This window comes from Arvicola amphibius, chromosome X (assembly GCF_903992535.2).
Source record: "Arvicola amphibius chromosome X, mArvAmp1.2, whole genome shotgun sequence".
NCBI lineage: Eukaryota > Metazoa > Chordata > Mammalia > Rodentia > Cricetidae > Arvicola > Arvicola amphibius.
In genome coordinates, this window is record NC_052065.1 from 61,260,558 (window position 1) to 61,287,062 (window position 26,505).

Sequence of the window (26,505 nt, forward strand, 5' to 3'; positions counted from 1 at the left end):
CATCTCTGTGAGCTTCCCTTCCTCTCACCCACAAAGCCCATCCCTTCGAAGGACCTCGACCCCACTCATTTACCATGACGTGTGATGGCACTACAAGTGGGATAGTGCATTTGCAGGGTTCCACAATCATGTTAGAGGTTCTGAGAACACGCAGAGGAGAAGCCAGGAGGTTAAACACTCTGGATGACAACTACCATAAACACATATGGAGGGCTCTGCGAGATCAGGCTGGGGGATTGTGAATGAGTGTGGACCCTAGGACAAATGACACTAGTCCACTGGGCCTCGGATGGACCCTCCCCTACTTGACCTGTTTTCCCTCCAACCTCCTTCCATAGATCCTCCTCGAGACACTACTTTTTGTCAACCCTCTCCTTCCCGGGTACACTGAAGATGACCAACAGCTGTTCTGCTCTGCACAGCACCAGGAAAGATGTGAGTATGGTCCTCTGCAGAGACTAGGTCTTTCCTCCACTTTGCCCACTCCCCACTGGTCATGAAGGATAAGCCAAGCTCATCTGGCAGACACATTCTCTGCAGGCCAGGGACATTTCCCTGGGCCTCTTTGGCACTTCCAACTAGGCCTCCAGATTTCAGCAGAACCTTCTCCCGTGTCCATTCATTTTAGTGTGGATGGATAGTATCAGCATTTTGTAGGCTACTGCCTCCTATATGCAATATGTTTGTCCTCTTTAATGCTCCTCTGTAGAATATTTTCCAAGTGACTTAGAAGAATGCTTTCCGTAGCATGTTTTTCAGGAATTACTAAATTTGGGATGATCCTGTCTTGAGAGTTAGGCTAAAATGTAGCTCTGTCATTCCCCTAGATATTTTGGTCCCTACCTTCTTCCTTCCTTCTTATCATCCTTGGTTACTTCCTTCTTTTTTTCTTCCTTCCTTCTTTTCTTCCTTCCTTTCCTTCTTTCATTCCCTTCCTCCCTCCCTCACTTACTTCCCTTTATACCTCCCTCCCTCCCTTCCTCCTTCCTTTCTTTCATCTACTCTTGCTCCATGTTTTCCTTCCTCTCCTGTTCCTCCTTCTTGCTGCTCCTACCCCTGCAGCAGCAAGCTCGAGTTTGGAGATAGTACCATTAGCCACAGCGACCTCCACCGTCTCTGTTGTACTCACACGCAAGGTATAGTCACCGGCTGGCAGGGATTCCATGAAAAAGTAATTGTCATTTGAGGATTCAAATTCACTGGAACATAGTTCAGAGGTACAATTACTGTGGGCCAGTGTGGCAGCAAAGGCACCTGGGAGATGTCCTGCAAAGAAAGACACCCTTGTGGAAGATCAGGTCTGATCACCAAGACTCAAGGGATAGAAATGTAGTAAAATGGTGACAGCCATGGACAATGGCACAGCTCTCAAGACCTTGGTGATGACCATGGAGAACAGCAGGGCTCTCAAGACCTTGGTGATGACCATGGAGAACAGCAGGGCTCTCAAGACCTTGGTGATGACCATGGAGAACAGCAGGGCTCTGAAAACCTTGGCAACCAGCCATACACATTCACCTTTTTGATTATTCCTCTACTGGAGGACACTGAGACCCTAAGAGAAGATATTTTCCCAAGGTTGCAGTGCACCGAGGACAGGTCCTGGAATCTCAGAGTTTAGGACACACTCGAAATGGTCTGGACAGGACTTCTGGCATGGAGCCTCTCCCTGTAGCAAATTACTTTCCTTACCTGCTGCATAACTGTGTGAGGCAGGGCTTCAGGCTGCTGAACAATACCCTGCTGCACATCTGGAAAAGACCATGCAGAGCTTGACTGAGCCTCCCTTCCCACCATGTTCTCTTAAAGTACCTAACTCCACCCCTCCCCAATCTGAGGACTTGGGTCACCACCAGTCATTTTAATATCCCACCCACAATGTCTGTCCTTTCTGTAAAAACGTGATACTTGGCACAGATAGTATACCTGAACATGCTAAAGTCTGGGGAAGGAGGGTTTGTACAAGGTCGAGTGGCAATTCTGTGGCATGGCTGGTGACAGAAGCATTTAGGATTTCTGCTGCCACCTGAGACCCCCTCCATGGCCAGAGACACTCACCCATGGTTCCTGGTTTGGCGAGACGCTGCTTAACATTCACGTGAGAGTTGCGCTTAGTAGCCATAGTCTTCCTCAGGTCTCAAGAGAGATTCCACTTTCTCTATGTATTCTATGTTCTTCACAGAACTCACGGCAGACAAGGCTCCACTAGAGTCCCTGAAGTAGGGGATTGAAAGAGTCAAGTTAGTCACACATACAGGAGGAGGCCTGACCTCTCCCCTAGAGGTAGTACACTCCTGAGACCGTGTACTTGCATATCTGAAAGAGACAGAAACCTGTTACACCCCCAGTTTCTTCTGATCCTATGGCAAGGCATGGACAGAGAAAACTACAGGTCCTCTGGGACCAAGTTTTATCCCCTCTTTGGTGATCTGGTTGAGCGTGAAGTTGGTCACGAGTCCAGTAGAAAGCAGAACATTCGTCAAGTTCCATGTTCCTTGGCTCTAGAATTAGGGCAGGTCACCAAAATGGCTGCCGGAATTCCTACCCACCAGTGCACTTACCCTACCACCAGATAACTCTGTTTCAAGTTCCTAGACTCTTCCTGTCCTGCATCCTTCTCATGACTGGGACCATTTTTCCCTCCCTTCTTTTTACCATGGTTTTTGTCTTACCCTTCACTTTACCTGGTTACTCGGACTCTCCATCATACAAGTCTTTCTCACACTTCACCTTCTCCTAACAACCTGTTTGCTCAAGCCCCATGGAAGCCTAATCATGACTTTCCCTGCTCATCACCACTCACGGCCCCTAAGACAGTCACACACACACATAGAGAGACCCACACAAATACATACACATGCACACACAGAGAGACACATACAGACACACACACAGACAGACAGTAACACACACATACACACTCATGTACTCACACACATACACACATACACAGACACATACTCAGACACACATATGCACACATACTGACACACACACATGTACACACACATGCACACACACATGCAAACACACTGATGCACTCACACAGAGACATACTGTCACACACAGTAACACACACACACACTCACTTTGAAGCATAGGAACGTGCTCTTACATCTTCATCAGCAATCACAACTCTCTGTTCTGTTGCTTTGTCCTGTACCCTGCCAAAGACAACTGGCATCCCTGATTTAATTGTCTCCCTAAAGTCCGGACTTTAACTTGACTTCTGACCACCAGCATGGAAGTGAATGGACATAGTCATTAGCTCAAGGGATACCATATATTCCCTTCTTCCTGGATCATGGTTCATCCTCAAGCCCCACTTTAATCTTAATAATTCCTTTGATCCCCTTGGAAGTGACTGAACACTTGCTCCTCATGAAATCATGTTCTTCCTAAGCCAACTTAGCTGACTCCTACCTGAAATCCCACTACACAGGAAGCTGAGGCAGGAGGATGGTGAGTTTGATGACAACTCATAACACCAGGAGAACTTGTCTCCAATAATAACCAAAGTAAGGACAATAATGATAGCAATAATAAATATTATCGTCCTGTAGAATATTGGAAATCTTACATTTAAATTCTTCCAACCTCCTTTTCCCCTACATTCTTCTGCAACTGAAACAAATCTTTTTTTTAATTTTTTGTCACAGGGCCAAATGTTATACCATGTTCAATCCAGGAGCTAGTTCCTCAGCAGGCTGTTTATCTCAGGAGAGCATGCTCCCTCTGCAGTCCAGAAAAACCATGCCTTCTTCCATAGCCTCTGGCCAACCTTCTAGATGCTTCTCCACATTTCACCAGTGGCACATGAGCTCACATTTCTTCTCCTCCTTGGCAATCCCTCCCTGTGTATGTCTGCCATCCTGCAGCAGTTCAAAGAGCACAGGTTCCCCTCAGGAAACCCAGCCATCCGTTTGTGCCCCACCTGCGTCAAAAGGAGCAGGAGCCTCCTTCAGGTTTTTATGGTTTGAAAAATTGCTTCTGTTTGGTGGTTATGTCTTAGTTACTGTTTTATCAGCATGACAAAATACTATGACCAAGACAACTTATAGAAGATACACTTAATTGGAGACTTACTTATAGATTTAGAGGGTTATGTTAGTCTGTAATCATTACAGTGGAGACTCTGTCATCAGGCAGGCAAATATGGCTCTGGAGCAGTAGCTGAGAACTTACATCTGAACTGTAAATTGCTGGAAGAGAAAATAAAACTGGGTCTGGCACAGGCTTTTAAAACATCTAAGCCAATCCTTCACCCTCAGTGACACACCTTCTCCAATGAGGTCATACCTATTTGCTAATCTTTCCTAAACAGTCTACCAACTGAGACCCAGACAATCAAACATATAAACTTATGGGCGTCATTCTCATTCAAACCATCACAGATTATAATATATTACATTATTTCCCCTTTCCTTTTCTCCCTCCAAACCTTTCTATATACCATTTCTTGGTCTCTTTCAAATTCATGGCCTTTCTTTCTTCATTTTTACAATGAAGTCAACATCCTTTGTAACAATTAAGAGATATTTTAAAGTAAACTGAATAAAAGAGATAGAAAAGTGTAAACTGAATAAAAAAGTCAAATATCTTTATGGAGATCTTATTGGTATCGATCTTAACCCACATATATTGGTGCTATATATCTCATATTGTTTTCTTTTGCTTGCTTTACACAGGTATTAAACTAATCACTCAAATTGTTCTATTTGCAGGCAAGGTGCTCAATAATCATACATCCTTATGCGTGAACATCACTTCAAAAGTAATACAAATGCTATACAAATTTGGAGAGCCACTGTATTATTAAGTGTTATGAAAATCTGAAATGATTTTAAATTAGTTTATTTCAATCATAATTGAACACAAATTAAATTATTTCCTAAACAATAATCAAAGATGATATGAAAACAACAGGAATATTTCATTTTCATCTTGTTCTGAGAAAAGGCAGACCAATTTAAATTCAACAACTTTTTTTTCTTCTTGTGCCTTAATTCTTTTCAGATAACTTTTAGATGATGTAATGTACCAACCACATTTTCCACGTGGTTTTCCAATGTGTCATATTGAGGCTGTACTGTCCTTCATCCAGTGGGCTTACTGTCAAAGGTCATTTAACCATATGAGTAGGAATTTATTTCTGGGCACTATGGTTTTCTCCTGGACTGTTTGTCGTTTTTGTATGCCCAATACCAGACACTTTGATAATTGTAACTTTATACAATGGTTTAAAATCAGAAACTGCAGGGCCTGGAAAGAAGACACCTGTTCTTGCAGAGGACCTGCATTTGACTCCCAGAACCTACTTGGTGGTTCACAAACATCTTTACAGTTACCTGAAGTTCCAGGGAATCCGATACCATCTTGTGAAGCTCCACAGGTAGTAAACACAGATGTGAAACATATGCAAATATTCAGACAAAACACTCATACATAAAATAAAAAAATAATAAAATAAACAGATCTAATAAAAATAAAAATGTTGACTTCTGTCTTCATTTTTGTTGTTATTTTATACATTGTTTTGACTATTTATCTGTGTTAGCTTTTAACTCATGAAACATTGTTAGGGTGATTTTTTTCTGTTCTTTTTGTTGTCTCTCCTGGTCCTGAATTTCTTTCAGTACAACTTTTGGAATTTTAATTTGTTTTTGCCCCATCCTTATCCATTAATATATATGCCTTTTAATGTTTTGTTTGGATTTGAAGGTTTTAAAGAAAACACTTTTCCAAGACTGCACCCTGACTTAGCATATAGGAAGACTGTTGCCAATGGGCCAGAGGCTAAGTCACTTGTATAATCTTTCCTAGTATCTTGTTCACATGATATCTGCATTTAGACCTGCAGCTCTTAAATGTTTCTGGCCTGTTGTAAGGGGCTTCCAATGGCCAATCAATTTCCTTCAGCCTTTCAAATCAGGCAAGATGGAAAATGGTTTGCCATATAACTGCTGTAGAACCCAGAACACTGAATTCATAGGCCAGTCTACCAGGTCATTCTCACTACTAACTTAGGGGCTATGTGTTCCAGATTTCTCCTGGTTTTTCTACCTTTTGTATAGTAGAGATAGGGGCATAAAGAGACATACTTGAGAATTTTCCTACAACCAGAGCTAGAATTCTTTCTTGTTTTAATCATGGTCTATGCACTGTGACTTCTCAAATGACACTTCTCATGGGTCTTGGAGTCCGTGTATTCTTGACTATCATAATATGAATGCCACTTACTTTGGAAAATGTTTCACTCATGGTATCTGTATAACTGGATGTCTTCTTCACACTATATCTGAATAGAAATCTTTTTTATTTTTTGGTTTTTTGAGACAGAGTTTCTCAGTAGTTTGGAGCCTGTCCTGGAACTAGCTCTTGTAGACCAAGCTGGTTTTGAACTCAGAGAGATCTGCCTACCTTTGCCTCTCAAGTTCTGGGATTAAAGACATACACCACTGCTGCCTGGCTCTGAATAGAAACCTTAAATAGTTTTCAACTAAAAAGTTAAATACTGATAATGGTTTACACATCATATAAGTATTACACTCACCATACATAACCTCTGTGCATTCAGAATGGGAAACATTGCCTAGTGGTATCTACAAATCCACAAAGAATAACTCAGCTATGGAACCAACTCATGGTGAGGATGTCCCTGTATAGCAGGACCTTGGCTCTTCTTCATGTACTCCTTCAAGAATACTTGACCTTAAACATCTGTCATTGGGAATGAATGGACTTAGGGATCATTTATCCATGTAATTGCTAAAGAGAGTAGAAGGAAAGTGAGATGTCCTTCAGTCTTGCTCCATATCCTAACTGATTCCATCATCATATGGAAAAGATCAGAATTCTGATTAGCATAGCATCAGGAAAAAAGAAATAGTATAAATAGATGTCATCAACTATCATTTGTGATGGAATGAGGAAAGCTTTGGAAGGAAAGAGTGCATCCAACAAAGTCTGGTTGAAATTTCTGTCTGTCTGATAGGATCTCCATTTCTGTAATGAGTTAGAACATTATTAGAGAACACAGAACCTCATCCAGGGATGAAGAAGATTACTGAATACTACACAATGGTGACTTTGGTAGCAAATAAAGGGGCTGTGCAATTCTGAAAGACATTGTAACTGATATTTGCTCTTTTAAACCTCTTGCTTGATGCTTCAATTGAATAAATTTCTAGATAACAATTTATGTAGTCTCCCTTGATATTTGTCATACGCCGCTTAACAAACAACCCATACTTCTTAGTGCCTCATAAAATTATTTATTTTTGGTAACACACAAATCTAGATGCAATGTGAAAAATCCTCATGTTTCCACATACATATGTAAGTACAGTAGTACACAGATAAGTGTGCAGTTGCACACAAAGGAAAACACTGGCATTTGATACCACTCAGAACCCCACTGATAGATTGATTGATTATATTAGATTGCACAAAGCATTCTATAAGACACATAAAAAGCCCCCAGCTTCCAAAGAAATAAAGGATGGGGATAAAGAATATAGGAAAGTCAAGTAATTGCCCTACATCATAAAAAGGATCTGAAAGCTTGTAAAATATCTGAATGCTTAAAAAACACATTAAGCACTTTGGGCAGGAGCAATTTTGCAAGTTCAGAAACAGGAATCAAACAGGCACTGCTCTAGCAAGGCCTCACAGTTTGGGTTCTTAGGTCAAGAGGGACATGCAATACAGATGTCCAGAAGGCAGTGAACCAGAGCTAGCAGGCCGAGGTGGCATTGTGGGGCTGGTCAGCTGCAGTCCCCTCTCTCCAGCAGGACCTGAAGACAGAAAAACAAAGACCAGAGTCAGATCACATACATGATACTCTCCTGAGCTCTCTCTTCACCTTTGCTGTGTCTCACAATCTCAGATTTGTCAGAGAGACCAGGAATATACCAATCCCCGTCAGACCTCCTTATCTCTGGTATTTGCTCTAACATCCCTTAGGTACAGCCAGTAATCCCTTATGGTCAAACCTGGGATTTCTAGATATGATCCTCACTGATGAAATTCTCTATCTCCTCAACCCACAGATTTGCTGGCCTAGCCTACATCACCCACTCTGGTAGACCTCAGTGACAATCTCTCTAGTTTCATTAATTGCCTTTTGTTCCAGCATGTCCACCCAGAATGGCTTCCCACCCACAAGCCAATATCCATTTGTGTCTTTGTCTCCGTAGTGCCCAGACTCCACCTCAGCCCACCCAACCATGTAATACCCCTCTGATCTCAGGAAGCCCTTCCTGTTCGGGTTGACCACTGAAATTCACTGGCAAAATTCAACCTGTTAAGGTTTTTCAAGCTCTATATCTACATGAAAAATGCCTTCAAGTGTCCATCATGATCTTGTTCCATGCCAGACCCTTATCCTCTGTTCTTCTCAGTCTACAGTGGACTGAGACACAACCATGCATTGGGAACCATTATACCCAGCTCTATTCCTTCCACTTGATATACTGCCTCCCCTGAAGTAAGATTTTGCTATCTCAGAAACCTCAGTCTACCTGTTTCTTGATGTCAGGGCACTGGGCAATTTTTATAGAGCAAAACATTTAGTGACCTGAAGATTCACTGAGTAACCCCTAGGCACCATTGCTCAAGTCAGCCTTAGGAACTCGAGTGCTTGGCTCCAAGGTAGTTAAAAACACCAACTCTTGGTTTCTAGATAACTACCAATAGCTCATCTCACAGCTTCCTCTCTGCCAAATATCCCCATATACCTGGTACACCATAGGGCTGGTGACGTGTCTGTGAAGAATTTTTCAGAGCCATCAGAGCTTCAGCAGCCTCCAGCATCTCCTGCCACTCCAAGGTAGCAGAAACTGAAGCCTGGTTGGAGGCACTGGGGCCCTGCAGAAGAAAGGGTGAGAAAATGAAGACTAGGAAAATGTGTGTCCTCTTCTATGATTAGTAACCCTCTAGTACCTGCTTCCCAGATGCCCCCCACTCTGCCCAGTCTACTTGTGTTCACATCTTCTAAACTTATTTCTTCCCATTGTTCTGAATCCCGTGTCTTTGCCAGGACCTGTGAGTGCAGTAGCATAGGGTCAATAGTGGCACAGGGCTGAATCATCAGGCTTGGGCACCTGTAAGAAGAGGAAGGGCCAAGGTATTAAAAGTTCTGATGAAGCCTGGTAGTGGTGGCACACACCTTTAATCCCAGGACTTGGGAGGCAGAGGCAGGTGGATCTCGGTGAGTTCAAGGCCAGCCTAGTCTGCAAGAGCTAGTTCTATGACAGGTTCCAAAAGCTACTGAGAAATCGTATCTCAACCACACACACCCCAAAGAAAAGTTCTCATAGAAATATCCTACCAGTAGACAGAGTAGCAGGAATCTGCAGTACTGTGATTTGGGAATCCAAATGATTGCATAGATATTTAATCTTGTGCTTTGGGCAAGCTATTTCTATTGGCCTACTCATTTTCAGCATCCCATTTAGCTGCATCCCTGAGACAATAGTTTATACTGGCTTTTCCTCCCAGAGCTAGAGTAAAAATGATGATGATGATGAATCATAGTGTCTATGTTTTAGTCTGAAAGCAGCTAAAAGCAATGTCAGTACCATCCCTTTTCAGTGGCTGCATTTTGCCTCCACTTTACCCAGTTCCTCTGGCCATGAAAGATAATTCAGGTTCACTGTCCTTTGGACAGACACCTAAGGCCCTGTAAAATCTCCTTACAAACTTCCAGATTTCACCAGGACCTTCCTTCTCTATCTGTCAAAAAGTAATAACATTCTCAACACTTTGAAGACCTACTCTGTGGTAGACCTGGTGTTAGTTCTCTTTTCAATGGTATAGATATAGACTGTGTCTACCAGCATGCTTGCTTGGAAATGGGAACTTGGAAAACTACTTGTGCAGATCCTCTTGGATAGAAAGTGCCAAAGCTGAAAGTGTTCTGACCTTGCTGATTTCTCCTTCCCCTACTCATTTACCTCCTTCTTCCTATTGTCGTCCTCCTGCTGCTATCACCCATGGCACTAAACACAAGGCTGGAAATCCGAAAACACAGTACATGTCCTTGTCTTACTTACATGCTCGGCATGGTAGAGAGCCCATGGAGCTCCCCTGAAAGGGAAACCACCAGTTGTTGCCCTGTGGTCTCTGGAGTATATGGCATAGATGTTAGTTCTGGGGGCTGACTCGGCAGCACAGGCCCCCCAGAGTTCTCCTGAAGAGGCAGAGACCAAAGATAAGGATCAGACACCCAGTTGTTCATGGAAAGATAAAGAATGAGAATCGTTTTGGATGAAAATAAGAACACAGAATTCCAAGCTGTGGGAACCTTGAAGACCATCCAATCTTACCTTTTACTCTGATTTGAGAACACTGAGGTCCAGACAGAAGTGATTTTTCCAGTGCCACAAAACGAGTAGTCATAGGGTTAGAAATGGAAACTGTCTTCGGGATATAGTAGAAAGGGTCTGGGCAATGGCTGATGGGAAAATTCCCCTTGGGCCACAGACTCTTCTTACCTCCTGGGTTGCTGCATCAACCTTGACCTGGAGCTGATGCATAGTGTCCTTTCCAGCTATAAAATAATGATCACATTTGGGTTGAGACTTCCTCCCCTACCATCCCCCTTCTATAATACCCCACACCTATACTAAAGTCTCATGTCATTACTGATCTTTTCTGCTCCCTAATGCCTTGCCAAATCATTCCTTCCTGTAAACACTTTGGCACCTGACAATGATTTTTTTTAACACATCAGAGAGTTCTTGCTGAAGGTTACACGGCAAGTCAGTGATGGGACTGGTGACAAAAATACTCATGCTTCCTCCCCAAGTACAGGGACCCTATCTAGTGAAAGACACTTACTGCAAACTCCTTCTTCCATAGTCAAATTCTTGACATGCATGTGTGCATTAGGGGCAGCCGCCATCATCATCCTTCTCTGTCTCAGAACTAGGCGTCTCTTTACCTGTCTCTTCTTGAAGGCACTCACAACAGACAAGGCCTTGTGTAGTTCCCTAAAACAGGGGGATTTGTAGACCTAACATTAGTTACATATAGAAGAGGTCTCCCAGACACTATACATAGGAAAGAAGGCATGATTTTGGCAGTCCTATGACTTGAAGAGGCAACAATGCTTTTATCCCCTTATTTGGACAAGCAATCTACTGCTGTGTTGGGACTAAGTTGAATCTATCAAGTTTCCCCAGTCCCTGTGACTTGCCTCACTGAAATGCCATACTTTATTCATTGACTCAACACATGCCTCAATCATCACTGGTATTTATTTAATTGTGTTCAATGAACAAAATGCCAAAGCAATCTGACAAGAGCTTTTTTAGAAAGTAAAAGAAAGAACTTCCCTATTTATTTAATGTGTTCAACATTACTTCTATGAATAAAAGATGCCATAGGTAGTATTACTGACCAGTATTCCTCATGAACATAGATGCAAACCTCTCTCATGAACTTTTAGCAGTTTTATTTCAAGGATGTATGAAAAACACCCAACATCAAACATAGCTTACCCTAGAAATGCAAGACAACTTTCATTTAAATACCAATACTAAAGCTTGGTCTAGTGGCATATGAATACATCCCAGCATTCAGAAGGTTCACACAACGGGATTCCAACAGATTTGAGGTCAGCCTAGGCTACACAATGAATTCCAGGATAGCTTGGCCTAGAGTGAGACCTTGTCTCAAAAAGACCCACCAATGAATTTTACTGTATTAGTGGGATAAAATAAAAGGACAGCAGTTACCAAGATGTGTAACAGAAAAGATATTTAATAACATAAAAGCCAACTCATGATAAATATCAGATTAAAAAGTTGACATTGTAGGAGCACAAGTACATATCCTCAATCCAATAAAATGCATCTACCAAAAAAATTCATTGCAAGAAATATACTTATTGGTGAAAAGGTAAATAATTCTTTTTCATTAACTTTGATAGTATTATTATCTTATAATTTTTATTTAGCATTCAAAATGTGGATGATTCATGACATTTTCACATGGTTAGCACAGTGCTTTACTCATATATCCCTCCATTGCACTTAAGTGCTCATCTTCCACCCAGTCCTCTTCTTACCCCCAAAAAGTTCCTCTTTACTTTCATGTTATATACATGCACCCGCACACACACACACACACACACACACACACATACATGTATACACATACAAGTGAATGAAGATTCTATACATGATAAAAATATATTCATCTTTATTTTCCTTCATTACTCTCTTGTTTCCACCACACTTTAGTTTCTTTTCTTTCCCTAGATGTTGTCTCTTCGGCTTTGATGTATGTATGTCTATATATAAGTATACATAATTAGATTGTATGTATGAAAAAACATGTGATATTGAAAAGACAGAATATTCCATCCAAAAAGTCAAAAATGAGCTCTAATGTCTCTCTATACAAATTAAACCATATGCATTCATTAAACTTTAAGCCATAGCTGCCACATAGAAACAACAACAACAAAAGAACTCAAAATAAATAAAAAGGCATACAGATTGAAAGGGAGGAAGTAAAAGAATGCCATTTGGTTATATATTTTAGTATATTTTATTAATTCTTTGAGAATTTTATATATGCAAGCAATGTATTTTGATAATATTCTACCTGACTCCTCCCCCAGTTCCTCTCAGACCCATCCCAGCCATGTCCTCTTTATTGTATGATATTTTTTATCAATCTTGTGAGACATCAATACAATGAGTTTTTAAAATATTCAGACCCCATTCCTCCCTTAACTATTCCTACGTTCACCATCTACCTTTCCACCCCTCCAATCTCTGTGTCCTCTTTGTTTTTCTTATATAATCCACTGAGACAAATTTGTGATCCTGTGTGTGGGGCAACCACAGGAGCATGACTGACTAAGGCCACACTTTAAGAGAAAGTCAATTCTCCCTAATCCCCAAATCTACCAACTGTCCATGACTTTTAAAGGAGGTATGCAGACTCATGACCCCCTCTCCCAACCATGCTAGATTATTGACTGACTTGATGGTCTACAGCTTATGTGCTATAAGTTCAAAAGTAAGTGATTCTGTGATAAGCAGAAGACACTGTTAGTCCTTGTTTTCCCTGACTTTGAGTCTCATACTATCCTTGCCTTCTCTTTACAAAGTTCCCTGAATCTTGGTGGAGTAGGGGTGGCATAGAGCAGAGTGGAGAGGTGTAGAGGGAAAGGGGATCATATGATACAGATATCTCATTTACGGCTGGACACTCTACAGTCAATGTTTTCTGCATTTTGTCCAACTATGAACTGTTTAGTTTATTTCATTCCATTAAACAAAAAAACACCTCTGGATTATCTTCCTTTAAAAGGTGGATATGGGAACAAGGAATTATATATCTTAGTTAAGGGAGCCATTCTAGGGTTGGCAGAGACTTGACTCTAGAGGGGTTCCCAGGTGTCCAGGAAGACGCCCCCAGCTAGTTCCTTGGGCAGCTGAGGAGAGGGTGCCAGAAATGTCCAGATCCTATTGCCATACTCATGAATATCTTGCATATCACCATAGAACCTTCACCTGGCATTGGATGGAGAAATGACAGAGTCCCACATAGGAGCACCAGACTGAGCTCTCAAGGTCCTGATGAGCAAAAGGAGGGAGATCATGAGCAAGGAAGTCAGGACCTTGAGGAGTGCGTTTACCCATTGAGAAGGTGGGACAGATCTAACGGGAGACCACCAAGTCCAGTTGGAATGGGACTGATGAAACAGAAGACCAAACCAGACTCTCTGAATGTGGCTGACGGTGGAGGAGGACTGAGAAACTAAGGAGAACGGCGATGAGCTTGAACACTACAGCATGGATGGGCTCACTGTGAGCCTTGTTAGTTTGGTTGCTCACCTTCCTGGACTTAGGGGGAGCTGGGAGGACCTTGGACTTAACATAGTGAAGGGAACCCTGATGGCTCTTTGTCTTTGGAGAGGGGTGGAGTGGGGGTATGGATGGAAGGGAGGGGAGGGAAGGGGGAGGGGGAGGGGAGGAGATGGAAATCTTTCATAAAAAAGTGAGAAAAAAAAATAAAAGTGACATATTTGATAATAGAAATACTCAATATTCCTGATGCAGGGGTGTCTTCTGCTTTGTGTTGATTTCATTGGTTAAATAAAGAAACTGCTTCGGCTTTGTTAGGAAAGAAAATTAGGTATTCAAAGTAGACAGAGCAGGATGCTGGGAAGAAAGCAGAGTCAGGCAGACGCCATGAAGCTCTGACCCAAGATAGACAGGTTAGAATCTTCTCAGTAAGCCATCACCAGATGGTATTACACAGATTTATTAGAAATGGGTTAATCAAGATGTGAGAATTAGCCAATAAGAGGCTTGAACTATTGGGCCAGGCAGTGTTTAAATGAATATGGTTTCTTTGTTATTATTTCCGGGGCTAAGCTAGCAGTGCAGGAGCCGAAAAGGACAAAAAGCAGGCCTGCTTGCCACATCACTACATATTTCAGATAAAAATCATCTCTAAATGTTAGAAATTCTGTACAAAGTATTTGAATAGAAAATTTAGTATGTAAAATCTCCCTAAAATTCAATATATTAGAAATAATTAAGGACATTGTTTCTACAATTTGGAGACCCAAAATTTGGAGACAGTAATTGTATTAGGGAATGGCACAGAAAAATGGATGCCCTGAAGGGGGAAAAAGCAAACAAAATCGATGGCTCAAACAGATTGCAAGACATAACCCAAACTGAATCACGATTCAAAGAGTAAACTGCTAAACTTTAAAACCTACGATATCTACAAGAACATTAAAATAAACAAAATATCTATTAAGAATATTGACATAAGCACGGGAACATTTATTTAGAGAAAACTATTAAAATTTTACTAAGAGAAAGTAAAATAAAGTATGCTATGCTCACTGTTCACAGCACTCAAAAGATTTCCAATCTCTGTAATCATCAAGAAAAGGAAAAGTTATCACTCAAAGTTCTATAGCAGTGCTTACAACAAAAAAGGGCCAACGACATTTGGAAGAGGATAAAGATGGAGAATGCCTGAACCCCAGAATTTCACTATCATGCTCCAACACGGAGGTAAGCACCACAGCACGGAGTCACCTTAGGACAGGACACACACACCAGTGAGATCAGAGGCAGGCCACAGTCAGCACTACAAAGGCTCCACGGTAATTCTATTAGGGAATGGCACAGAAAAATGGATGCCCTGAAGGGGGAAAAAGCAAACAAAGATCGATGGCTCAAACAGATTGCAAGACATAACCCAAACTGAATCACGATTCTAAGAGTAAACTGCTAAACTTTAAACCCTACGACCTGACGACTGTCCTGCACATTGTACACACTCTCCAGGTCCCCAAATACATTCCATCATTCACCAGAAAGCAACGCTCAGATATGCGGGTAACCTGCACAGAGCAAACGTCTCAGAGAGAAGAAGTAGGGTCCAGGCTTTCTGGCCTCAGAGTGCCAGGACCAAAAATTTTTCTGAAATTTTATGAACAGTTTGGACCATGCACCTAGGGAGCTCTATGAGAAACCTCACTGTCCTAAGTAAACGGGAGGACCACAGACAGCGCTCGTGAGCACTTTTGTCCATGGAGACCCCACAAACGGGGAACTCACCGTGTACCCGAAGACCTCTGCATTTTCAGTTCAGCGTGCAGAACTTCATTCAGGCTGCTGAGCTGGCCAGAGTGAAGGTGAAATGCAGAGGAAAGAACAGAATGTTCTGGGGGAGGGATGTAGGACTCAGGCCATGCAGCAGAAATGTATCTACTGGTTGAGCACAATGTACTGAATTGAAGCAGGGAGGGACCATGGGCAGGAGCAATAGGGCTTGGTGCCATGGAGGGGCAGGGATTAGGGCTATGCAGGGGACAGGTCTCAGTTCCACAGCCAGCACAGTGGGGACCTCAGCAGAACTGTGGATAAATGTCCTGAGTGGGGTGTCACTCTCTAGGAAGATGATATTCTTTCCCTTCTTCCCACCTCCTGGGCAGGTGAGTTTCACATTCACGTGCTCTGGAACATCCTCTAGGGGTATTGGGGTTTGGTCAGGCCAGGGCTCCCAACTTCTCCATCCTCATCACCTCAATCAGTAGTGCAGATACATATCACAGTACCCACATGGGGTAACTGACAGCAGTCATGGGGGACCGCAAACATGAGGTCTCAACTCTCTTCTTCAGACTGTGAGAAACCCACAATAATACTTCCAGGAAGGTACTGTCTTTGCTCACAATATGGAGAATTCATCCAATGGCCCAAGAGGAACCAGGAAGGCTGCTCCTCCGAGAAGGCCCTGGAAGGGTCAGTTCCAGAGAGCCCTGGCATGTGTGTCCAAGTCCTTCAGGTGAGGGCTCTGAGCCAGCCTGCCTCTCACCACTCAAGCTGCAATCACTCCCTCCCTCTCCCCTACAGAGCACACCAGCCCCCTCCATTCCCATAGGGCGTCTGAGGGTTCACTTGTCTATCTGATTCCTTCTCAGGAGAGGACACAAAACAAAAATAGGCTGAATCCACTGGAGTCTGAGACTCGGGGCCATGGCCTTCTGCTGCCCAGGCCCTTGCCTTCCTGAGAATCTTGTTCAGTGCGGTTGAAATAAAGGCCTGCATGCTTTCCAATGTTTTGGCTTTGTGATGTTTTATTCATAGTTAGTACTGACATTAACTTAAGATGTGCTGGGGATGATGTCTTGGTGATGGGGGTGGGATATCTTGGAGGGGAAAGCAAGTGTATTTCTGAGTTCTCCAAGGACATCACATTCCCCTCTGAGGCAAAGATACTTGCTCCCATCTTTGTTGCAAAGCAGTCTCACTCACAACTGTTTCTTTTTCACAGCTGGCAGCTCTGACCCACATACTTCCATATATCCAGGAGGGGTGTCTTGCAGGCCTCTCCCCTTGTAGTCTCTGTAGACTTCATAGCTGAGAGGTCTTGAGCAGAGATTATGGGGGAGGGACGCATACACAAAGAATCTGTGGAGCCTTTAAAAGGGCTTTAGACATTGTGCTCACAAACACTACCCAAGCACCCACAGCTCCTCAGAACAAGACAGGGGCCAAAAAACAGCCTTGTTTGTCTCTACTACACAAGGTCACTCTCCACGTTATGAGGGTTTCTTGTCTTCCTAGGGAGACCCTGAAAGGTACTGAAACATTTATCCCAGGGCAAGGCTGCAAGTGAGGATGAAATATAACTCATCTTTACCCTTAGGCAGTTTTACTGACTTATAAAATGCATTTTCGCTACAGGAGGACATAAATAGGACACAGAAAAACACAAATACCCCTCCCCTTTCAAATGACAGTCTCCTGTATGCTTCAAACTAATGGAGTGAAAAAATGCTTGACAGGACCAGCTGTGAGAGACCATTGTCATTCCTTGCTGAGAAGGGTGAGTCCTTCCTTGATGAGAGAAGGAGGGGCTTCTCAGAGACCAGAAACTGTACAGGGAGACAACAGAATTTCAAGTCTCAAGCCCCTCTTCTCCACTTCTGTACGACAGTCAGGGTGGGACCCACAGATAGAGAATAGTTGGCATTTGTATTAGTTATGTTTTTCGTTGCTTTCAAAAATAGCTCACAGAAAAAAGTATACTTGAGCTCACATATTAAAAGGGTATAATCCAGGCTGAAGGGGAATGTGGCAGTGTTCAAAGTGGCAGGAGCAGGCAGCCGAGACTCCACAACTGGGAAAAACAGAATGCATGCAGGAGGGGACACTGGCAATTGCTTTTTCATTTTTATTCAACCCTGGAACCTTGTCCATGTAACGATGCAGTCCACACTCATGAGAAGTCCTTCTCTCCACAGATAAACATTTCTGGAAACATCCTCTTAGACATGGCCGGAGATGTGTCTCCCAGTTTATTCCAAATCCAGTCCCATCAAAGGTGCTGACTAACCATCACCAAGTAGCTACTCCCAGTGTGATTAACGACTTAGAAGTGATCTTTCTGTGGCAGGTGTGATGGGCTGAGCATCATCTCTCCCCACAAAGTCCTCTGTCTACTGATTTTGGTCCTGTGATATTGGTTTCCATTAACCCCATACACTTAAAAAAAGTTTGGGAGAAGGGGCCTGTTTCAACCATTGTTTTAGGGTACTAGAATTGATTGAAGACAAACAGAAACTCTAGGCAGGAACTGAACCAGAGGCCATAGAAAAGGCTGCTTGCTACCAAGCCTTTATGGTTTTCTCGGGCAGAAGCAGAGGTGGAATAAAGGCAGCTGGACAGATGCAGAAGAAGCCTTCACATCGGCCCCTCCTACCAGACACAGACCCGTCCTGTCCAACACCTCCCAAGCTGACTCTAACCATGGCCATAGAACTAGCTGCCCACTGCCGACACAGGGTTCACTGGGGTATGCAGCACTACATTTTGTTTTCTAAATGATGTACCTCTGCTGCTGATCTCAGCTCTTGCCACAATCACCTATCATGGTTCTTTTAGTTCAGCAATCCTCAACCTGTACATCTCGACTCCTTTGAGGTTGCATAGCAAATATTCTACATACCACATATTTACATTATGATCCATAACAGCAGCAAACTTGGAGTTATGAACTAGAAAATAATTTTATGGTTGGGATCACCACCAGATGAGGAACTGTGCTAAGGTATTACAACATAAGGAAGGTTGAAACACACAGTTCTACGCTTTGGTGGCCCTGTGTCCTGCCTCCCACTCTACACAACTACAGAGTCCCGACTTCCCAGGAGAAGATACTTGCCACTGCCCACCCCTAGTCACAAGGGACTCTCTGTACTCTCTCCAAGAACACTCTCTTCTCCTAGCCTGTGAACTAGGGCATGGGCAGTGCAAGTGTTGCCACTTCTTAGGGCTCAGCACTTGTGGAGTTTGAGCCCTGGGTTCTCACAGCTGTGTCGATGTTTGCCCCCCCCCCAGCATTCTCAAAAATAAAAAATCTCAAAATAAAAATTATATGCAAGTAAGGTTTCCAACTATGTGAACCATTGTGACATGACTACCACCATCAAGCTAAATCCCATCAATTACCCTCCAGAGCCACCATTATTCTTCTGTGGAGAAAGCATTTAAGATCTTTCACCATTCATATTTCCATAGAGCTAGCCCAGACTATTTATCATGAACTTAGAGATCACATTTACAACCTAAATCTATACATACTTCAAAGCAGGATACCAAGGTATAGTATATGTTATATACTTAAAATAAAAATAAGTTTGTGCCGTTTGGCTGTCGTTTCCACCTCTACCCTTGCATTGTGATCTCTATTCCCCCCCCCCCCAGGTCACTGGCAACCACTATTGTATACTTTCGTTCTCTTTGGAAAGCAGCTAACAGATTATTTGTGGGTTTTTTTCTTTTTTCTCCCTGTACCCATGTTGTTGTAAACAACAGTCAACCCTTGGGCCTGCCAAGATTTCTGTCTCTGTTCAAACAATGTTTTATTTCGTGTGTTAATACGTCTGTGTGCATAGAGAGGATGAGTAGTTTTTACAGAGCCTGTGGATTGAATGTAGTCTTTGCACTTGGCAACTAAATACTCTCTCAATTGGCTAAATTCCCAGTCCATTTTAAAACTGAAGGAAATGCAACTGTATCTCACTAATTTGCACAACATTTGTACTTTAGCTCATTCTGTAGCCCAGGCAAGTCATCAACTTATTATCCTTCTGCCACAGCCTTCCAAGTACCTGTAATTGCAGGTTTTGCCCCCAGATCCAGCTACATACTTGATGTATTTATCCACTAACAGACATTTAGGTTATGTCCCTAGGACGGGTCCTGTAGGTCATGCCTCAGTCAGCGTGGGAATTCATTTATTTTTGGAACACTGACTTTAGGGCTTTGGGATATACCCCCAGTACAGGTATAGCTAAAATGCATAGTAGTCCTAACGTTAATGTCTGGAGACATATGCACGGTGTTTTCAATAGCTGCTGTACCAATTCACACTTTAACAATCTTGTACGAGGGGTAACTCTGCTCCTTGTTGGCTCTAATTCCCATCTCTGATGCTAAGCCCAGCACAAAAGGTGAGATGATCTCTCACTGCAAATTTGATTCCCATTCTCCTGATGATTATTGCCAAGCACCTTTGTCCCTATCTGTTGGCCATTTGTACATCTCCCTTCAACAATGTCTACACAGGTCCTCAGTCAATTTTCAAACAGAGATATCTGTAGGTTTCCTTTGCTATTGAGTTCTGTGTCTTTCTTATATTTTAGGATATTTATTGCTCCTTTATGCCTACATGAAGTCCTGATATAATTCACAGAACCTAGAGGGCAGAGAGGAGGAATGTGTGCTGGCTAAATGGTTGCCTTGGGGATAGCACAGCCTTTTCACCTCAGCTAAACTCACACGATTCTCCAGCCATCAACACTTGCTGCTGCACTGAAAACTTTATTTAGTGAAACAGGCCTTGAGAGGCAGCGAAGTAACGGTCTAAATAACAGTCACAGTCAGTGGCAAATCTGGCCCTTCAACAAATGGTGCTGGCATAACTGGATGTCAACCTGTAGAAGAATGAAAGTAGATCCATATCTATCACCATGCACAAAACCCAAGTCCAAATGGATTAAGGACCTCAATATCAATCTGGACACACTCAACCTGTTAGAGGAGAAAGTGGGAAGTACCCTACAACATTTGGGCACAGGAGACTGCTTCCTACGTATAGCACCAGCAGCACAGACATTAAGGGCAACATTGAATAAATGGGACCTCCTGAAGCTGAGCAGCTTCTGTAAAGCAAAGGACACTGTCACTAAGACAAAAAGGCAGCCTACTGACTGGGAAAAGATCTTCACCAACCCCGCAACAGACAAAGGTCTGATCTCCAAAATATATAAAGAACTCAAGAGAATAGACTTTAAAATGCTAATTAACCCAATTACAAAATGGGGCACTGAACTGAACAGAGAATTCCCAACAGAAGAAGTTCGAATGGCCAAAAGACACTTAAGGGCATGCTCAACTTCCTTAGCAACCAGGGAAAAGCAAATCAAAACAACGTTGAGATACCATCTTACACCTGTCAGATTGGCTAAAATAAAAAACACCAATGATAGCCTTTGCTGGAGAGGTTGTGGAGTAAGGGGTACACTCATCCATTGCTGGTGGGAATGTAAACTTGTGCAACCACTTTGGAAAGCAGTGTGGCGGTTTCTCAGGAAATTCAAGAGTGTATTTTAGATACATTCTCACTATACCCAGCACTGTAGCTGTGATGTTGTGAATGCCTATGACCTCCACAGGCTCATCTGTTTGTTTGTTTGTTTTTGTTTTTGTTTTTCGAGACAGGGTTTCTTTGCAGCTTTAGAGCCTGTCCTGGAACTAGCTCTTGTAGACCAGGCTGGTCTCGAATTCACAGAGATCCGCCTGCCTCTGCCTCCCGAGTGCTGGGATTAAAGGCGTGTGCCACCACCGCCCGGCAGGCTCATCTGTTTGAATATTTGGTTTCAGTTGGTGGGACCGTTTGCGATGGTTGAGGAGATATGGCCTTGGTGGAGTAGCTGTGTCCCTAGGAGTGGGCTTGGAGGTTTCAAAAGTCCACACCACACCATAGGGCCAGCTCTGGCTCTCTCACCATTCTGGTTGTTGTCTCAACATGTAAGTTTGCAGCTACTGCTCCAGCACCATGGCCGCCTGCGTGTTATCTGCTCAGAACCATGTCTACCTGCCTGTGACCAGGATCCCTGCCATGATGCTGAGGACTTTACCTATGAAACTGAAAACAAACACCAAACAAAATGTTTCTTTCTCTCATAAGTTGCTTTGGTTATGATGTCTCCTCACAACAATAGAGAAGTGACTAAGATCTTAAACTCACTATGTATCCCATGCTGTCTTCAAACTTAGAAAACTCCAGATTCATTCTTCCGTAACAACGTGGCAGGTATGTGCCCAAACACCAGTTTATGTCAATCTATAATTCTGTGTGATTTCTTCTGTCTACACCAGAGAGCAAGTAGGTGTGGAGCAGAAGTACTGATGGGGAACAGTCTGTCATGGCCCCAGGTACTTGTATAGCATTAGGGCCGGCATACACACATTGAGATACCTGTTAGATTCTGGAGGGGAAATCCCTGAAGCCTCATGGATGCTTTATTTCCAGCAGAACATCCAGATAAATCTTGTCAGCCTCATGAGGTTATTATGAGCATGAAAGAAACTGCCACTATGCCAGTGAATAGGAAATCATCCAAAGAATTTGAAGAAATAGATAGCAAACAGAAAAATGAGCCTGAGAGCAACACAGTCTTCATTTCAACCATGCAGAAGAAACACATGGGAGCACACTGAGAACTCTGATGGCAAAAGTGAAGAAATGAACAAACAAATGAACAAAAGGAATAAGCTACAATGGAGGAGAACGCCAACGATTTGAGAATGGCAGATATAGAAATGAAATGGCCATCTCAAAAGGAGTAAGCATACCATGTCACGAGTCAGAATGGAAACAGAATAGAAATCAGCTGCCTGTATCCTGCTGTAAACTGAGAAACACTACAAACTGTAAGAATTCCAGCTGGTAACATACACTGTAGGCAGGTACTAGTTCAGATGCTCTTGGAAACAGCAGCTAGCAAGGATACCTCTATTTTGAAATGTTTGCACATGGTGCACCTTCAAATTCTTTCTCCTCCTACTGCAGATCAGAACCATACATTACATTGATTGTGTTGGTGCATGCCTCTATCCTCAGCATAGGGAGGCTGAGACAGAAGGATTCTGAGTTCAAGGCCAGCCTGGGTTAGAGAGGGAGGCACTCTTCACAAGAGTTACAGCAAGAGAAAGAGCTGCTTCTGACAGACATCATTGTTCTGGATCTGAAATGTCATGGTCTCAAGGCCAAGCATGTTCTAGCAAGCTTTTCTCCAGCTCTGCTACATGCTAGGCCAGAGCATCCTCAAGATCAGGACCATGGGGCTGGAGAGGTGGCTCAGAGGTTAAGAGCACTGGCTTCTCTTCCAGAGGTCCTGAGTTCAATTCCCAGCAACCACATAGTGGCTCACAGCCATTTAGAGTGAGATCTGGATCCCTGGCATTAAAGCATACATGGAAGGAATATTGTATACATAATAAATAAATAAATCTTTAAAAAAAAGATCAGAACCATGGAGACATCCTCAGGCATGCTGCCCCTTTTCAAGCCTCAACAGCTAGGTAGTTCTCTTCTACCAGGTGTGGTTAGTGAAGATTTTCCCCCATTCTTCATGATGTCTCTTCAGTGGATTAACTGCTCCCTTTGCTGCTGGCCTCATTTGCTAAACAATCACAGGTCTTTTCAGAAAATCCTTGTCTGTGATGCTATCTCCCTTTATCAGGGTTTCAAGTCTTACAGTAAACCTAGTCATTCACTTGCTATGGATTTCTCCACAGAGAAGTGGGGATCTAGCCTTATTCTTCTGCATTTGGTGTATAGCATTTTAAGTTAAGTAAGTCAGACAGATAAATCTTGCAGGTTTTCTCACACTTGAGAATCCTAAGCTTTATATGTATATATACATATGTATATATGTATATATACACATAAAATCATATATGTCTAAATGACATCAAGGAATCAGTGAAACAGTTTAGTAGAAATTGAGGTGCCTGCCATAAGTTGGAGGAGAATAGAAGGATGAGTAGGGGTTGTGGAGGCAAGCTTCCTCCTATACTTAAATGACACTCTCAGCATAAAACTCAGTTCTATGTACAACCAATAAACACCAGTTACTAAAGAAAAGGTGTGACAGCATGTTGAGTACATCAAAGAGAAAAAGATTTTCAGCTCCAGGCTTCAGGGTCACGTGATACACTTCCTACCTCTTTGCTTCCATCTGGAGCCTCTTGGCTGGCACCAATCATGGAAGAGAAACCTCGAGTCTGATTAGAGATCCTTGGTGGGCCTTGGGCTTTTGTCTCAGAGAGCTTATGGGCCATTTAAGATACAGGAAGAGTCTCCCTATTTGTTTGCTAAAATAGTCAACATGTGGATGGAGCTGGAAACTAGAAAGATGTGACTGACAAGTGACTGTATTTTTCTTTTGGTAAATGTGATGTTAACAAACAGAAACTCACCCTTCTGCCAAGTCTTAAGCCTTAGATAATCATTGTTAGAGGACTCTAAATGGTAGGGAAAACTGCTTTCAATAAGTGATTTCACCATTGGCCTTGTTGTAGTATGCTTGATTAGAATGGACTTGGGGGAGAAGGGAGGACAGGACTAGAAACAGATATACAAGTCAGTGAGGCATCCCAAGGTTCAAAGGAGTGAGGGAAATGTATCAAGTGCTTGGCCATCATGTACTTATCTGCAGAAAGGGTGGTGGGAAACTGGGACAGGGACACAGGGATGGAATTCACAGAAAGGACCAGATCTCAGCCTTCATAAACACAACAGGATTAAGGGGATTGCATTCCTGTGACACTAACTCCTTTCCTACACCAAATGCACAGCACACTTCTGGAAAAATCTGAATGTCTCTACCTGCTGTGGCTGAGAAAGGACCTTCCTGTATGAGGAAAACTGTGGCTGTCTGGAGACCTTCCCTGCAGGGGAAAGGGTGGGGTCCTAGCTTGACAGTGAAGGTAGCTAGATTGCCCTTTCTTCCCCATGATAAGCAAACTCAAAAACATGTGGAGTCTCTTTTCCCTCCAGTGTGATTGACCACTGCCCACAAAAGACTAGTGACCCAGGTCTCTGGATGGCACTGCTCTATGAAATGCATATAGATATGGGCTGGCTGTGATGGCCCATATCAGTAGGATATTTTGAAGTCACTGATTCCCAGGGATCATGAATACAGCCCTGGACCCACTGTACCCACATAAACCTCCCAATCAGCACTTGGTGAAAGGCAGCAAATGTCAGAGCAGGCTTTGATGGCTCTCCTGAAGAGGATTGATGCTGCTTAAAACACTGGATTTTCTATTAACCATTGTAGTCTCCCTTTTCAGAGGAATTCCTTTCCTCTCCTTATCTTGTTTCAAGACAAGGCCTTGAGCCCATGCAGCCAAAGACATCACTATCATGTCCTTGAGATTCTGAACCTCCACCACCACCTTCTGAGTCCTAGGATTATAGATATATGTGTCCATAGTCTCTGCCTCTCTCATAGCAACAAGCCTAACTATCTCCACTTATGTCCCAAGAGAACCATAGCCCATGTGTCAATTTCTCAAGGTTCTCAAGAACCAACTGTCCCTCTTTTCTCCTTCCCAACAGACACAAACAGAATCTCAAAGGTCAATAGTGCCACAGACATGACTCCCAGATGATGACCAAGTTCTGTCTGCTCCTCCAGTCCTTACTTTCCAAGTTGCCCAACTTTTAAGCTTTATAATATTTTAATAACTTCTGTGATTTGGCTTTATAATATTTTTGGTCCTCCTATCATCTCCTCAGTATATGGTTTGTGTAATTTGGTGAAGGTGACAGTAAGTGACTCTGAGACGTAAAGGAAACCAAATATCAAATATTTTATCTAGAATAGTCATCTATGTCAGCGACTGAGTATTTCTAGTGCTGAACAAGAGGGCTGTGGGCTGAAGGCTGTGTAACTGGGTCAAAAGGAGCCACAATGTCCTAGAAACCATATTTAGGGTTTAGAGGGGAGTGGTAACTCATATTCTGAGAACAATGACATCACCCAACAGAGTTCCATCATTCATCACATCTGGTTGTTTATGTCACAATGTGTCACCCTGTCTATATCTGCTTTGGAAGAGAATTCAGTAAAATTACAACACAGCGTGAGCTCCTTCTGTGCCCGAGTGATGAGAAAATCCGCAGCATCCACACTACTGGCACAAAAACTGGTTAGATCTTGGCGAAGGTTCTGATTAGCGATTCTGGTGCACTGGGTACTGGGAATCATACTAAATGAATGTGTTGGGCTGATGGGATTGCCTTTAGTTCAACAAGGCCCTCACAATGATGCACTAGGCTGTATAATGAAGTGTGCAGTGGCCATGGGACCTCCACTTGGTCTTGTGGTTTCCATTTTTAGAATACATTTCAGGGCAACACCTCAACTCCTCAGAAAGAAACACAGAAAATAACATGGGAACCTCACTGGTTACCTAATTTTGTGTTGCTCTAAATGCTGCTGCTTTCCCTGAAATTGTCCCCTAAGTATTAGGAATGCATTCAGTGTTCTCAAATATACATTTAATCCCTTCCTCCTTCTTTGAACAGGTCCCCCTACCACGTTTCATTACTGCATATTCCAAACAGTGCAGAAATTTGTGGTAAGCACACTTCTAGCACAGCCCTCAGTGACAACCTCCTTCCAGGCACTTGTGTCCTAATGCAATGGGCCTAACCCAATGCCATGCTTGTAGCCAACAGCATTTGGAAACTATAGTAGTAAGTCATTGCTGCCAAAAGGCAGGCTGTCACAAGACTAAGCCTCCCCTAACATGCAAACTTCCTCCCTCCAGTACTAACTGCACATGTCCCTGTGGAGATGAACAGCTTACAATGTGTTGGTACAGTCATACATCTAACAGACAGAAACAGGCTAAGGCCCTCATGTTG

General features: G+C 42.9%; 1 protein-coding gene across 1 annotated transcript; it reads right to left on the bottom strand.

Annotated features, from left to right (window-relative positions):
• Window positions 1-7,683: 7,683 nt before the first annotated feature.
• LOC119805482 (doublesex- and mab-3-related transcription factor C1-like) lies at window positions 7,684-15,628 on the bottom strand. The gene is made up of 7 exons (XM_038317449.1): window positions 15,606-15,628; window positions 10,843-10,994; window positions 10,497-10,552; window positions 10,056-10,192; window positions 9,038-9,104; window positions 8,739-8,868; window positions 7,684-7,796 (listed from the first exon to the last, which is right to left on the bottom strand). Exons 1-7 carry the CDS (start codon window positions 15,626-15,628, stop codon window positions 7,684-7,686), a joined length of 678 nt encoding a protein of 225 aa, XP_038173377.1.
• Between the last annotated feature and the right edge of the window lie 10,877 nt (window positions 15,629-26,505).